This window comes from Ceratotherium simum, chromosome 5 (assembly GCF_057802395.1).
Source record: "Ceratotherium simum simum isolate JZ-2026a chromosome 5, ASM5780239v1, whole genome shotgun sequence".
Lineage (NCBI taxonomy): Eukaryota > Metazoa > Chordata > Mammalia > Perissodactyla > Rhinocerotidae > Ceratotherium > Ceratotherium simum.
In genome coordinates, this window is record NC_141904.1 from 36,995,728 (window position 1) to 37,012,294 (window position 16,567).

General features: G+C 38.8%; 1 protein-coding gene across 3 annotated transcripts in view; it reads right to left on the bottom strand.

The window, feature by feature from the left end:
• Positions 1 to 16,567, bottom strand: part of GLB1 (galactosidase beta 1) — a 95,176-nt gene that overhangs the window by 21,984 nt on the left and 56,625 nt on the right. For all 3 annotated transcript variants that reach the window (XM_087430677.1, XM_004419466.3, XM_014790182.2), the window contains exons 11-13: positions 6,015 to 6,089; positions 3,839 to 3,928; positions 819 to 932 (exon numbers count right to left, since the gene is read on the bottom strand). In XM_087430677.1, the coding sequence (XP_087286803.1) occupies positions 819 to 932; positions 3,839 to 3,928; positions 6,015 to 6,089 (279 nt within the window). The remainder of the gene's footprint in view (positions 1 to 818; positions 933 to 3,838; positions 3,929 to 6,014; positions 6,090 to 16,567) is intronic.

Below are 16,567 nucleotides of genomic sequence, written 5' to 3' on the forward strand. Positions count from 1 at the left end.
TGATATGCTACATTAACCACAAAAATTATATAAGAGAATGAGGGAAAACAACAGGTATTTTAGCAGCAATATATTCCTAATTTTTTAAAAGGTGAGATTTTTACAAAAATTGATGCTATGCTGACCACAATTCACTAAGACAACCCCTAAATTGGAATCCAAGAAACAACTGCCATCAGCACATACAGAATGTCTTAGAAACTTGTTCCACTGAATTAAAGCCGCTGATGACAATAGAATGGAAATTTTTAAATTTTAAATTTTCTGAACAAATTTTCTTGCTTAGGAAAATCTCTTCATGTGTTCTTTCACATGATTGTTTCAGTGAGAGGAATGGAAATCCTAAAATGTATATTTACTTTGTTATGAAACAAAGTTCTTTGCGTATTTTAGCTATAATTATCACGAACAATCTGAATATAATTTGTCACGCAGGATGAAGGCACAAAGTTAAATGAACCACCGCTCTGGCACGTACAAAATGGACCCTGTCCTCAAGGAGCAAAGAGGACAAGGGTGACATGCTATGGTCAGTCAGAGAGGATGGCCTTGGACTGGGGAGACCCGGAAGGTTTCCGAGAAGGTAGGGCCTTGAGCGCAGCCCTCCAGGTTAAGATGGGAGACGGGGTGTGTTCCAGGCAGAAGGAGGATGAATGAGGCCACATCAGGAAGCGAGGGGCACAGCTAAGGGATATTAAGAGGAAGGGCGGAGCCTGAGGTTGGAAAGATGGGCAAAGGCCTCGAATGCCATGTTACCAAGTATAGACCACACATCTCCCTGTTAGGGCAGACATACACAGTTCAGAGCCAATTCTTACCCCATCCACAGCAACATAGGCCCGATCGTGGACTCCATCGAAGGGTGAAGAGAGGGGTGTCGGGTTGCTGCAGTCTTGAGGAAGTGTTGTTCGGTACAGCACAAACCCAAAATACTGATTAGAAAAGAATGTAAGAAAAATACATCACTCTTGCCATTCATTTTAAGAGAACTTGGTCACCTTTGATTATGTGAAGTGACGTTTCTAAAACGATAAGGAATGAAATGCTTCCTGAGCCTCTAGCAAAAATTCAATCTGAAAGAAGGGAACGGGCTTACATTTTTAGATCATAGAATAACTATCACAGCAGGAAACTGCAAGGAACCCTGAAGAGCATGTTAGCAAAGATCCCTTTCCCACACGAGGAAACTGGACTCTGGAATGTGTTAAGTGATTTGCCCAAAATAATTCAGGGGATCCTATCACATATATCAAAAGGTGATTTATATTACCTCAAAAAACAAAACCATCAACAACAAAGCCAAGAATGTTCGGTTAAACATTCTCCAGGTTCTTGGGCTAAATCTGCTCTCACATACAAAACAAGAGTCAATCAGAAACTGTTTAAAGTGGAGGAGCGGGGGGAAACACAGATAGTGAGAGATGGGGGTGTAACCGGTTGCTATGTCAGAAAATAGATGCTGCTATCCTTGGTCTGAAAGGAAGGCCCCAATCAGCCTCAGCAGAAACAGCACCCACAGCCTCACTTAGTGACTTTCCTGCTGTGGACATTAGCCAGGGTGAGCTGGACCTAATCCTGAGTCACAGAAGAGAATCCAAATAGAATTCCAGTGTGGGACAGAGAAAAAGTTTCCCACTTCAGGGCACAGAAAGCAAGGAAGTGCACCTCAGGCAAGTGGAAGGTGATCTAGAGGAGCTGAAAAAAACATTAACCCAGTTCCTGTGTTGCAGGAAATGGCTGAACTCAACAAACGCCACTAGTACTGCCATTCAAACCTTCAAACACAAGGATGCCTCCCTCCTAGACATCAAATCTCCCTCTCTCTTGTTTTTTTCTGTTGAAAGTCACCAAGGTGGTAAGAAAACTTAGTGAAGAGCCTCCAGGAGGGGAGCAGAAGCTGTGTTGCTCCCTGCAAAGGTGTGGCTGAGGCGTCCGAGGTCAGGCCAGGGGTGGGGGCAGCTTCAGAGGTACCAAGGCTGCACCCCACGCCCTGCAGCTGTGCCCACCATGGGTTTCCCTGGGAATAAATATTCCATGGGCTTGTCCCAGACCCGAAACAGCCAAGGCCCAGGGAGCCCCACCCAATCCAAGAGCACTGCCTTGGCCAAGATCAGAAAGCAGAAGGGGTTTGAGAAAGAACTACAACTGCAAGGGTCTATACATTAACCTGAAATTCACTTCCCAGGTTCTAACTGCTCTAGTGTCCATGTCTTGTCTGATGTGCTCAATGGCCCTGCCAGGTGAAGAAGGCAGGTTCCATTTTACAGATGAAGACATGGACATACAGCCAGTGTGCGCTAGAACTAAAGACCTCTACCCAGTGTTAATGAAGAAGTAGAGAGGGGAGCTTACTTATTCATTTTATTTTTCACAAACCAGAGTTGTTGGAATAAATCACAAGTGTAAAAATAGTAACTGGAGGCAAAATACGCTAAACTAAGATTACATATGTTATTATTATGTCACCTTATCGTTCAGACAGCTTCCAGAAGGTGATCTCCACAGAAAGTCAGAAAGGAGGACCCAGATAAGTTTCCATTTCAAAAAATGGGGCTGAGATCCAAAGTGATCAAACTTAACATCGCCACAAAGGGACAAACCGACCTCATGGGCATCCTGACGTGGTGCCCTGAGAAGGACACATCACCTTTGTCACGTTCGCACCAAAAATGTTTTACTGAACCTAATCAGTGACAGGCAGTCTATAAACTCTATAAAACAACTGGCCTGAACTGTTCAGAAATGTCCATGTCATGAGAGAGAGAGAGAGAAGAGAAAACCAAAAAAACTTAGGACAGTGTCAGATGGAAGAAGACTAAAGAGACATTATCACTAAATGCAATGCATGATCTTAGAATGCCCAGGGACACTTGACTACAGAACGTATATTAGATAACAGGATTAAATCAATGCTAAATTTCTTAAGTGTGATCATTATGTTGTGGTCATGCTGGATAATGTCCTTCTTAAAAGATATATGCTGCAATATATGGGGTGAAGTGTCATGATGTTGACAACTAACTCAAGTGTTAAAAAGAAAACAGCAGTTTTTTTTTTTTTTTTACACACAGATACAGGGAACGATAAACCAAGGGAAGCAACTCTTAACACTTGGTTAGGCTAGTGTTAACTAGCTGAAAGCTACATGGATGTTTGCTGTACTATTCTTGCAGCTTTTTTAGATTTGAAATTTTCCGAAATAAAAAGGTAAAAAAAAAATATAATGATGTATGCCTGAAATTTATATAATGTTATAAACTAATGTTGCCTCAATTAAAAAAAAAAGGTTGGGAAAAACTTTTAAAATAAAGATGTGGCAGTGCCTGGAGATTAAACACACACACACACACACACACACACACACACACACACACACACACACACACGTGACGTGTTCTGTTCTCTGTTCTCTTCAAAAGCCGGAAAATGAATCTCTAAGAACCTAATCTATTAAGAACATTGTCCCTACACCTTTGAACTAACTAAGGACAAATAATTAAACTGTCTTTTTTTGAGTATGAAAGCAGTGGTTTTCCTCTGGTACCTAGTAATAAAGATTAATTAGATCAGAAATGTACTCAATTTATAGCTTGTAGAGAGCTATGTTGAAACCTATTTGAGTGATAATACGAAATGGGGGAAAAATATAGGAAAGACCAGCCCACTGTGCAGTACTTAAAGCTAAAGGGAACCTGGAAATCCACAGTTAATTTACTTCGCGTCTGATTTATCTGCTTCTTGTTTTGGTCCCTCCACTTAGAACAGGCACTGCAAGGCAGAGCAGAAAGCACACTTTTGCAAGTATAAAAAAGGTGAAGCATTACCTTTGAAGGCCTACCTGTTTCACTTGGATGAATGTCAAGGGATAAAGGCTTTTTATGGGTCCAGAGGGGCACAGAATGCCCAGAGCTTCCTCCACTGTCTTTAACTGAAAAGAAACACAAGCAGCATTCACTCACTGTCACCCCTCGCTGGTAATCAGAGCAGAGGATAACGTTGTTTGCAAACTATCAAAGACATCAGTGGATTTGACCAAACTCCTAAATAAACCTAAATGGTTCAAATTGCACTCAACGTTGTCCCCCAGTCATCTTCAATCATCTCCATCCATTCCCTAACTCTTGATGAAAAATAACTTACGGCAATCTTAAAGAGTTTCAGACATACTTATTCGCAAATACAACCTCCTGTAATTAAAGGCCCTTAAAAACCAAGGCTCAGAGGCTGCCTCCTCGGTAAAGCCTTCCCCCACACGCCGAGTGAGGTCACTATGACCGTGCCCTCCTCTGAACTTGTCCGTAGCATATTTTCCATGCCTGTATCATTTATCAGTTGATTACCTTTGTTGTCCTTGCCAGACTGTCAGCTCCTTAAGGACAGGGTCTGTACTGTGCTCACTCCCAATGCCCAGAACATAGTAGACACTCAATAAATACTTATATGTAATCCAAACGATTGTGGATTCTTGCAACCCAGAATGCTTATTATGATGCAACAACAATGATAACAGCTACCAATCACTCAGTGCCTACCAAACTCCAGGTGAGATGGCACACTCAGTGAATCCTCACAGCCACCCAGTGAGGCAGGCATTGTTGTCCCCACGTTAGGAATGAGGGAACAGGTACTCAAGGAAGCTCACTTGAGCAATGGCATAGCCAGAATTTGCAGTTAGGTTTGGTTCCAAACCCAGGACTTTCCAGGACAAAAAATCTGAAGTACAATTCCATCAATTCAGCTACTCACGTGGATGTTTTTCCACTTGGACAACTAAAGGAATTCAACTCACAGTAAAAGGTTTTATCCTATATAATTATGTTCTATATAAATTTAATTCCGTTATATGCCAAGTTGCTATCTTAAATTGTATATATTTAGTTAAAATGAAAAGCCACTTCTGCTCACAATTTTCCTTCATAGTAAACAGCATGTGCTTTTGGTACTAGGCTAGCTTTGTTTTAGCAACGCTGTTGTATTAAATATTTGCAGTTATTTTCTGTTGCATAAAAATAAATATTTCACAGCTCTAAAACAGACCAACCAACCATTTCCTTAAGTAGCATTAGCAATGAACAAGTAGAAGGTGTTCCCTTTACAAATGTGATTAAAGTCTGACTAATCTAAAGCAAGATTCTTATCAGGCAGAGAGACCACAGTCTTTGTAGAATGTAACACACGTATCTGACACTAGGTGGAAAATGTCACCAGAGCGCAACCAACCATAATATCAAAGGGCTTCATGAATGGAAAAATTATACAATCATGTTTGGCATTTTGCATAAAGATAAAAACTTACGATGCTATTTTAGAACGTCAAGATTCTTAAGAAATATGTAACTGTTCTTTTTTTTCTTTCTTGTGAGTTAAGACATGTAGGAGTTAGGGATTATAAGAGGGGAAAACCTGAAGACACAGATGGTCAAAACAAATTGACTTTGGCTTACGTCACTCCTGACTATTAAATGAAATCTCTCTCTTTTTCTCTTTTCCTAGAATAAAATGTCCTTAACTCCTATTTGTGATTAATTTCTAGCTTTTCCCCCCAATGTCTCATTTACCATATAAACCACAGACCACAAAAATTAGGACATGATTTTGAGACGGAGGGGAGTGTATAATTTAGGGCAAAGACCTATCAAAATGCCTGTGGCTTTTGAGAACCCCCTAAAAAAAGGTGAATTATGGGAAAGAACCTCACCAGCGATAACAACCAGGCAGCATGTTATTCCCATAAAGGCTCCTGGGACTGCTTTTGACAACTGATAAAAGAACCAAAATGACCTGAATGATCTAAGAACGCCTACCTACTCCTGTTCAATTTGTTCACCCTGTCAGCACACATATCCTCTTGCCTCCCATGTCCCCATTTTCCCAGAAACATTGTCTACCCCATCAGTCTCACAGAAAACAAATTCACAGAAAAATAACAAACCGATTCCCCAGCATAACACTTTCACTCACGACTGCAAAATTCCACTTCCTCACTTGCAACGTTTCTGTTATTTTTTTCTTACCTTTTTCAGAGCAACTTTTCCATATGCAAACTTTGGTGTGGACGGAGGGATAGGACCTTCTGGAACTTTTACAAACTATAAACCACAGTGGAAAAAGAGAGAAAAGAAAACTGTTAAACTCTCAGAAACATCTGTACAATTTATTTTTCAAAAGGAGGGTCAAAGAATCAAACGACAGTGCCAGTGATTTTTGGAAAGACAAAGGAACAAAAGACTTTCTCCAAAACAGGATCCGGTTAAGTTTTTACTTCTAAGTATGGGTATGTCTGTGTTTTAAGCTCCAGGAATCATTCAAATAATTACAGAAAAAAGACTTCAAAACAGAGAGCATAAACAAGTAGAGAGAATGAGGGTGACAGCAGAAGACTGGAGTGGGGGAAGAACAGGAAAAAAGCACACAGCAAAAGAGAATCTGAAGGGAGGTAGCCTATTTTTAGCGAAAAACATGATTTGTAGATTAAATCTTATTGGTAGATTAAAGTTTTGTATCAATGTTAAACTTGCTGTGGTTATGTAAGAGCATGTCCCTACCTATCCTTATGCAACATACACTGAAGTGTTTAGGGGTGAAGGGTCATGAGGCATGCAACCCTCCAACGGTTTAGAAAACAAGAGGGCAGCGAGGGGCAAATGATGAAGCAGACAGAGTGAAATACTGACATGGGTGAATCTGGGTGTGGAATATACAAGTGTTCTTTGTACTATTTTTATTCTTGAATCTTTTCTGTAAGTTTGAAATTATTTTTAAATAAAAAGTCAAAAAATAAAAATAAAACCTTATTAAATACGCATATACACACACACATATTTATATTAGCATCAGAAGATACAGATGTAAATCCCAGGTCTTAGAAAAGTCTGTATCCATCTAGCATCTCCAAGTACGTTGCATTAGGATCTCGCAGGATCCTTACATTTCTTTCTGTCTTTCTTTTTTTTTGGTTTCCTTTTTTAAAAGTAATAAAAAAGAAGAGGATAAAAGTCTGTTATAATGAAAAGCAACAGTCCCCTGACTCACTATTCTCTTAGTTCTGTTCTTCAGAGGAAACCATTTTAAAATCATTTAATTGGTCCTATTTTAGCTTCTTTTGGCCTCTAAATACTATACTTGCTATTTCTTATTTGATCCATTTAAAACACTGTCATTGGTTTCTTTAATACATGAGAATTTAGCTCAGATCTATTATTCTGGATATCTTCCTTTCTTGCCAAAATGGTTACATCACCATTTTCGGTTTCTCTACTGGTTACCTTTGTAGCTTTAAATAATACCCTATACCTTTATTTCTTAGTTTCATCAATTAAGACATTATCTTTTGTGTCCACACTTTTTAAGATAATGCTATTTGCATCCTTCCCTGAGCTCTCTTCCTACTCCCACCTCCCAACTATCAGCGATACTTTTACACCGTCAAGGTTAAAGCAGTCTGTCTTGCAGTCATAAGTTCTCCTTTCATCTGTATATTGGCTCTAAATTCAAAATCAATCAATAGTGCTCACATTATTATAATTATGTACATATTGTTCTCTGCACAGCTAAGTGGTGTATACTATGATGGCGTGTTCTGTCTTGTTCAGCTTTTTGTGTTCTTTTCCCTCCCCTGGGGTTTCTAATTCCCTTTCTTTTTTCCTGCCTCCCTTGACGTTAACACCTATTTAGGCTGTTCCAAATTTCTAAGGATGGTATCAAATTTCTCTGAACATCTCTTTTAACCTTAGAAGACTCCCTAATGGAACACTCAGTCCTCTTGCTCCAAGGGACTGACTTTCCTCTAGGCTTAATGTTCTGGGACTTCTCATTATTGTCCTGGCTTTTAGCTCTTGCTTCTGGGATCTCACAACTATCTCATTTCACTGGAGCAATCTCAAGTAACTTCCTAGGAACTGGTTTGTGGAAGGTAAATTCCCTGAATCTCTGAAGGTCTGAAAATGTCACCTTTAGTTGGTAATTTGGATGGGTATAGAATTCTACATTGAAAATCATCTTCTCTCAGAATGCCGAAGGTACTATTCTCTGTCCTCTATCATCCAATGTGGCTCATGCCAAGCTTTTTCTTGTTCTTTTAAAGGTGAGCAGCTTTATCTCTCTAGAAACTTGCAGATGCTTTATTTTCTATGTTCTAAAATTATCCAAGGATGTGTTTGGATACGTATGCTTTTTATATTCTTTATGCTGGGCCACTCAGAGATCCTTTTCTGTCTTGGAAAAAATTCTGTATTGTTTCTTTGATATTTTCTTTTTCTCCATTTTTTTTCTTCTTATAAGTCAGTTAGACATCCTAGATTGTTCCTCTATATCTCTCATCTTTTCTCTCCTATTTCCATCTCTGTCTTCTGGTTCTAATTTCTAGGAGACTATTTTTAATTTCCAAGAACTTTCTTGTTCTCGAATGGCTCCTTTTTCAAAGTATTCCATTCTTATTTTATGGACAATATCTTCTCAAATCTCTCTGAAGGATATAAATTTGAGCAAGTTTGCTTTGTTTTGCTTAGATCTCTCCCGTCCTCTGAATTCTCTGTTGCCTTTGGGTTATTTATCTCTTTATTTCATCTTGGTCTTTCTCTTTCCCATTGCAGGTTTTATGTATGTCCTCAAATGACTGGCCATCCTTGGCTGTCCATTCATATTTAATGGTAATGCAAATGAATGCATCAGTATTTGCATAATCATCCACTCTATGCCAGTCCTGCTCTGTGTACAGGAGCAAGGCTTGTCCAGTGCGGAGCTTTGTTTTAATGTGATTTGGGAGGGAGTCAGACATAATATGTAGGGTCTTTGCTCTGGGGCTGTGCACTCTTTATTTTTTTAAAGAAAAACAATTTTGATTTTCTGACTGGTAGAAAGACGCTTTCCTGATGGACAGTTTATTTGAATGTAGGGTGAAAGAGTAGAGGACCTGACAGGAAATAGAGTTTAATTAGTCTTCCCATTTTCAGCTCCATTTCATTTCCATCCTTGGTCACACCTGCATTTCCAGGACCCTGGCTCTCCAGAGTTTTTTGTTTTGTTTTGTTTTGCTGGGAAAGATTGCCCTGAGCTAACATCTGTTGCCAACCTTCCTCTCTCTTTCTTTTTCCTCCCCAAAGCCCCAGTACATAGTTGTATATTCTAGTTGTAACTCCTTCTAGTTCTTCTATGTGAGCTGCTGCCACAGCATGGCTACTGACAGATGAGTGGTGTGGTTCCACATTTGGAAACTGGTCCGGCCGCCGAAGTGGAGCGTGCGGCACTTTAACCACTAGGCCATTAGGGCTGGCTCTCTCCAGGGTCCTGGGGGACCAACCTACTCCCTGTTCCCTGTTCCTAAAACCCCCTTCCACACACACTGCGGACCTAGATTCCCTCATCCTACCTCCTCAGTCACCACTCCTCCACCTATTTTTGTTTCCTAGAAATCTTTTGCAATCTTTTGTGTATGGACAGCTCCTCTCTTGTTGGCTTCATTTTTTTAAAAAATTCCTTTTTTATCATTTAGTAACATTTTGGAAGGGAGAAGAGATAAATATGTGGTCAGTCAGCCATCCTGACCTGGAAGTTCTTTGTATTTCTAATATTCTATAAATTTATATTTCTGTGAATTTTCAGAGGATCATATTAAAATGATCTTCATGAGTCACATTAAAATGAATGCGAGGCCAAAGAGTTACCATTGATCTTAGAGCAAGATGTAAGATCTCTCTTCCAGCTTTCCCTGAAGTCTAGAACACATTCCTTCTCCTTTGGCCGTTTAACTCTCATCCTCATCTACGCAACATTCTGGCCAATAAAAGCAAAAAAACCAAATCCATACAGGGGGTCTAAAAGCAGTATGATTCATTTTCTGAGGTCCTCTATTCCCCTGTACATAGTAGCGACCACGTCACATCTAACCCCTAAAGTCACAGTGGATTCCAATGTAACTAGGACTGCAATCTCTTCTACCGCATTGGAAGAAAAAGTCATTGCACGGACATCTTTACTCAAACTACATTCAGCTAACTTGGAGGGAGCGCTTATGTGCCAGTTTTGTCCTCTCATTTACTACTCACAGCAGCCCTCAAAGCTAGTGATTATATTTCTTTTTTAGAGATGAGTCTGAGGAACCTGCTCGAGATTATAAAGAGGACAAGGGAGGGAGCTGGGATTTTGACTCCAAGTCTAGTCTTGTTCCTACCGCTCCATCTTGCCTTGTTTACCGTTGCAACAGTAACAGAATAGAAAGTGTCTTCACCCATAATTCCAAAAACAAAAACACCCCACAAAACCTTCTCTCTTCCGGTTTTCCTCCTAGACCCTCCCCTTGGGCACACGTATAATATAAAGATAAGAGATAATTGTGTAATTTGCTACTGCCACTTACCAAAAGCACTTTTGGCATGACCAAATATTGACAATAATTTTATTTATTGCATATTATATTCAAATGGATAAGATAGAATTTACATAACCATCCTTTCAATATTAGGAGTTGAATTATTTCCCATCTTTGATATTACATAATGTTGCAATGAACAACTTCATGTCTATAGCATTATGCTTGTTTAAAAAAATTTTTTTTAATAAAGCCCCAAGTGAGGGGTTACTAGATCAAATGATATGAGCATTTTATATGATTCTTAACATAGTGTCTACCTAAGTTTTCACGAAATGTCTATAGTTTTTTTATATCTTTCCCAATTATCTACTTGGATCTTGATTTTTTTTTTCTTTTCCCTGAGGAAGACTCGTCCTGAGCTAACAACTGTTGTCAATCTTCCTCTTTTTGCTTGAGGAAGATTTGCCCTGAGCTAACATCTGTGCCAATCTTCCTCTATTTTCTATGTGGGTTGCCGCCACAGCATGGCTGCCGATGAGTGGTGTAGGTCCGCGCCCAGAATCTGAACCCAGGCCGCCAAAGTGGAACGTGCCAAACTTAACCAGTAGGCCACAGGGCCTGCCCCTGGATCTTGATTTTTTAATCAGTGGTATGAGTTCATTATAATATCGATATTAAGCCTCCATCTGTCTATCCCACTTGCCACAATCTTCTGTCTTTTCTTTTTAAGAATTTTAGTGATTTTTTCATCGATTATCATATAGCAAAATCCTATTCTTCTATCCAACTAATTAATGTTTCAGAAAAGAAATAGCTGAATATACCAAAACACTATATTTCTGAACCTTTATTTCTTCATAATAATTTGTACTTTAATCAGTGCTCAGACCAATCACAAATATTGCTTCTTATCCTACTTATTTAGCTGGATAAATTCAAAGAAGCTGCTCTTTTCCCAATGGAATCCAATAGATTCAATAGTGACCAACTTTTCTTTCCCCAAGATCCCTAATGTTTTTGTTCATTCATCTAACAAACTCTTTTAAGAAAGTACTTTGTGCCAGGTCCTATGTTTGGTACTGGGGACATAAAGAGCTCCTAGTCCAGAGAGTGAGATATGTGTGAAAACAAGTTATATTAACACACTATGAGAAGTGTATTTCTGTGGTGACAGAAAACAAAGTGTGACTAACTCTGCAGAGAGACGGATCAAAGATGACTCCCTAGAGAAGGTAACTGAGGTGTGTCCTTATTTCCTGATGGATAAAGGCAGAGGGAACAGAACAAGCAGAGGAGGTATAAACAGCACTGTCCCATTCACGGAATTTTATGTACCTTCATTTTAAGGCCAGCGAGTCACATACAAGAAGGGGAGAATTGAAAGATGAGGCTTGAGGAAAACAGGGGGCCAAGTCATGGAAGGCATCCTGATCAGATCAGTGTTTTAGAGAAATCACTCTGGAAAATAGACTAGAAAAGCCAAGTATTTAGGAAACGAAAAGACTAGTGCCACAAGAGTGCAGACGATGCTTTAAAAGACTATCTAACATTTGTTATCTAATATTCACTTTGTCATCTTTAGTTATCAGACATAAAACACTGTGTTTCCACCAGCACCACGGATCAGCAAGAGACAGCTTGTGTCACCCACTGAGCTAACGTCATTCCAGCCGGCAATCAAGAAGGACAATCAATCAGCCAGTGTAGACTGGTTCTGGGTCAAGTTTCAAACTTCATTAAGTTTTTGAAGTACTGAAAATCACTGTGGCCATTCTCACATCTCCAGTACCTTGCCCAGCCCCAATGACCACCTCAGGGAATCCCAAGATCCACTCCAATTATCAAGGTCCTCAACTATAACTTAATTAATTTCTGCAGAATGACCCATCTCTGAAAGCCAGATGGCGCCTTATCTTTGATGGAATCCCCATGAAGAACTGGAACAAAACTTTTAAAAAATGGATCTTAAATCCATTCAAAAGCATACAAAAACAAACTTACCACTGCCCCTCTCAGGAATCAGTAGGGAGGAGGAGGGCGCTGCCCTACAGTCTTACAGTTCATCCTCGAGGTCAAAGTGTTAACCATGTCTGGTTGAGTTTTACCCACACCAAAGAGAGTACCTTAGAAAATGCAAATGTCATGAGCTTTGTCATGCCATGAAGAGTCACATGCAAAGGGCTGCCTGGAGCCTTCACCACTGAGCACAGGCTTATGTAGCCTGATGGGAAATTATCATCCCTGGAAGTCCATGTCAGTAAAAGATATTGTCCCGCACCACCCAATTTACTCTTGAAATGGATTAGAGAAGAGACCCATTCCACTTTTTAAGCCTTTGGTGAAGAAAAGAGGCAGAAAGAACTACACATGGGGGTATTTATGATCCCATCTCTTTTCTTCAATGCAAGAAAATATTTTGAATATCATTTAACAAACCAACTAACTGAACATCTACAAAGTCTCATAAGAAAGAGTCCACTTTTAAAGTAGTCCATTTCTCTCTTCCAAACGTAAAATATCAAAAAAGTGAAGGGGGAAAAGATGCCCACATGTTAAACTGCAATCTATCATAAGCTATTGAATTACATTAATTCCTGAAGACTTTGTCTCCTTCGTTCTCCTTCTCTGTCCTTACTGTGCCTACTGGTTAAATGCTTGGGATCCCCTGGGTTTGTCTTTTGCTTGGCCCACTGCTCTCCTCATTCAGCTTTGCATGTGCAATCTCAACTTCCCCTGGACTTCAGCCTCCACTTCCACTGATGACCCCAGAATCTGTGTGCCTGTCCTAATGACTTCTTCCTGGAGCTTCTCACTCTTTAAAGTAAGGTGCTTGCTGGACAGACACCTCCACCTGGATGTCCCCAGAGGCATCTTGAGCTGAAAAAGCCCAGAAGTGAACTTGCTTCCCCCTCCCTCTTCCCAGGCTGTGCCTTCTCTGCAATCCTCTATCTTAGTTGCTGACCACCATACCCACCCAGTTATCCAACCAAGGTTATAACCTGGACAAACCAATGACTCTTCATTCTTCGCCACACGTGCATTCAGTCAATCGCCAAATCCTACCAGTTTTACCTCCTAAATATTCTTCAAATATTGTTTCGTCTCCACTCCCTGCTGCCCCTGCCATCATCTCATTCCTAGGTTACTGCTGCAGGCTTGTAACTCATCTTCTGCATCCAGAAATGTCCCAAGGGATGGTCCTAGCAGTGTGTTCATATGGTCATAGGTTATTGTAAAATTTGCCAAGTAAAATAATTTAACCAGGACAGGCTAAGACTCTTGTCTCTTTCTTCTCCAGTCTCCCTGTGTCACACATCCTCTTACATCAGGAGGCTTTAGAGTGGCTATAGGCATCTTTGGGATTCAACAAAAGGAGAGTTCAGGTGGAGATTTACTTAATTTGGGTGTAGAATATATTTACATGGTTCACTGTCACTTCCATGAGCAGGTAAATTATTGCTAATAGATTATTCCTAACACCGAATATGCTGACTCACTTGCAACATGATCATGCCCAGCCCCGGAAGTATGTGGGTTGTGGAGGAGAAACAAGGTTTGAAATGTATAGGGCCAGAACCTGTCTGTAGAAATTTCTTCCAAATATTACAGCTCATATATGAAAGAACTTGAAAGAGATTTCCCCAATTTTAATAACAACACTAAATATTTATATAATACTATCAGTCACAAAATGTGAAGCTTTTCTGTTTTTCTAAACTACCAATATTAAAAAACAAATTTCAATCAGCCATGCTAAAGAGAAGATTTCCATTTTCTCTAGAGAAAAAGGTTACATTTTTGTCACCTGAAGAGGCAATAAAACAGTGTGGCCAAAAGAAAGTAAGGAAAGAAGGATAGCAGAGGTGTTTTAAACAGTTAATAAATCCAAAATCTGTTTTTAAGTTTTGTGATGTTTGTGGTTATTTTAATCTTTTAAATTTTTGTAATTTGTAATGATTTTTGTTACTCATTTAAATACACTTTCTTTTTTGTTGCCTCACCCAATACCTTGTCTGAAACGCATATCTGACTCTATCACTTTTTTCAAGCTCCTTAACACAGCATATTCAATAGCACTAATGTTCTCAGGGAAGTAGGAGATAACGTCACTGTATATTAAGGAGAAAGTATAGTGGTGATGGTTTACACTAGACAGTGAGAAGAGATCAGGCTGCATAAAGAGAAATGGAGATAGTCCAAGGTCCAATTGAGATTGGAAGTACAAATCCCTGTTCCAGTCAGTCCACACTGCAGTCTACGATTCCCCTGCCTGGTTCCGGTGCCAGAGTGTGCCAGTCAGAATGGCCCGGGCCAGGTGGTGTGTGGAGCAGGGACCCTTGAACAACAGCACAGAGGGAAATGGAGGGTAATGGTGAAAGACAAGAGCCAGGGAAGGTCAAGAAAAGTGTGAAGTATTACAGGGGAGGTAGCGGGGGCAGAAAGAAGTAGCTAGAACTATAGGAAAATAAAAACGTGAGGTTACAATGAGGCCAAATATAAGATGATGCTGTATGCAAAAAAAGTACATGTAAATATCTGTTTTAAAATCTGATTTGGATTTTTTTAATATATACAAGGCATAGAAAAGCTCACTATTTCCGAAAGAAAACTGTCCTAAAAGTAAACCTGCGAGCAACACCACTGCTAGGTATACACCCAAAGGAATTGAAAGCAGGGACTTGAACAGATACTTGTGCCCCAATGTTCAATGCAGCATTATTCAAAATAGCCAAAAGATAGAAACAACTTAAGTGTCCATCAACAGACGACTGAGATGAATAGATAAACAAAATGTGGTATATACATACAATGGAATATTATTCCACCATAAAAAGAAATGAAATTCTGATACATGTTATAACATGGATGAACATTGAACACATTAATGCTAAGTGAAATAAGTCAGACACAAAAGGAAAATATTGCCTGGTTCCACTTATGTGAAATAGTTAGAATAGGTAAATTCATAAAGAGAGAAAGTAAACTAGAGGTTACCGAAGGCTGAGAGGAGGGGGGGAATGCAGAGTTATTGCTTAATAGTTACAAAGTTTCTGTCTGGGGTGATGAAAAGATTTTGGAAATAGATAGTGGTGATGGTTACACAACATTATGAATGTAATTAACGCCACTGAATTGTACACTTAAAAATGGTTAAAATGGCAAATTTTATGTTATATATATTTTATCACAATTTAAAAAATTAATAATGTAATATACAAAAAAACACTGAATTGTGTACTTTAAATAGGTGAATTGTATGGTATGTGAATTATATATAAATAAATCTGTTTAAAAATAAATATATAAATCTGAAGTGGTTTGTGCAAGGAAGCAAGAGATTATCAAAGAAATAAGTCCATAGGCATTATAATCAAACCAAACAAATCAGTCAGTAATTTAAAAGGATAAGTACAATGTAATATTCACGTACAATTCAAAAGAGACAAAAATAACTAAATATATTGTATGTGGATGCATGCATTTGTGGTAAAAGCACAAAAATGTATGTGAATGACAAACTCCACTCCAGGAGAGGAATTAACTGAGGAGGGAGGGGGAGAAACAGGGAATGAAGCTCTAGCTTTATCTGTAATGCATTATTTTCTTAAAAAATCAGAAAAAAAAGATTTCATAATAACCTGTGTTAAATCTAGGTACTGGGTGTCTGCAACATTATTTTATATATTTAAAACTTTTTAAGTATTTCATATTTTAGAGACAAATATATCTCATAAAAACTCAAGAAATAAAATATTCTTTTTACAAAGATATTAAAAAACATAGGATATTTGGGAATAAACATATTACGAAATGGACAGGGACTATTTTAAGAAAACTTTAAAACAAGAGGGACATCAGAGAAGACTTCAATACATGGAAAAGCATTTTCTTGGCTAAGACTCAATACTGTAAATATCACTCCTACTTTGATGTATAAAGTTAATACAAAACTAATCAAAATATCAACAGGTATCTTGGGTTTTTGTTTAGTTTTGAAGTTGATAAAATAATACCAAAGTTTATGTGGAAAAGTAAACTTGCAGGAATAGCCAGGGAAATTCTGAAAGACTAAAGATGAAAGACTAGTCCTACCAGATAGTAAAACATAGTAAAGGTAACAATTAAAACAGTTTGGCATTGGTAAAGGAGAAAAAAAATAACATAAAAGGAAGAGTTCAAAAATAGACCCAAATACTTATGGAAATTAAGTAGGTGATACAATGGGCACATCAAATCAGTGACAAAATAATGGCTTAG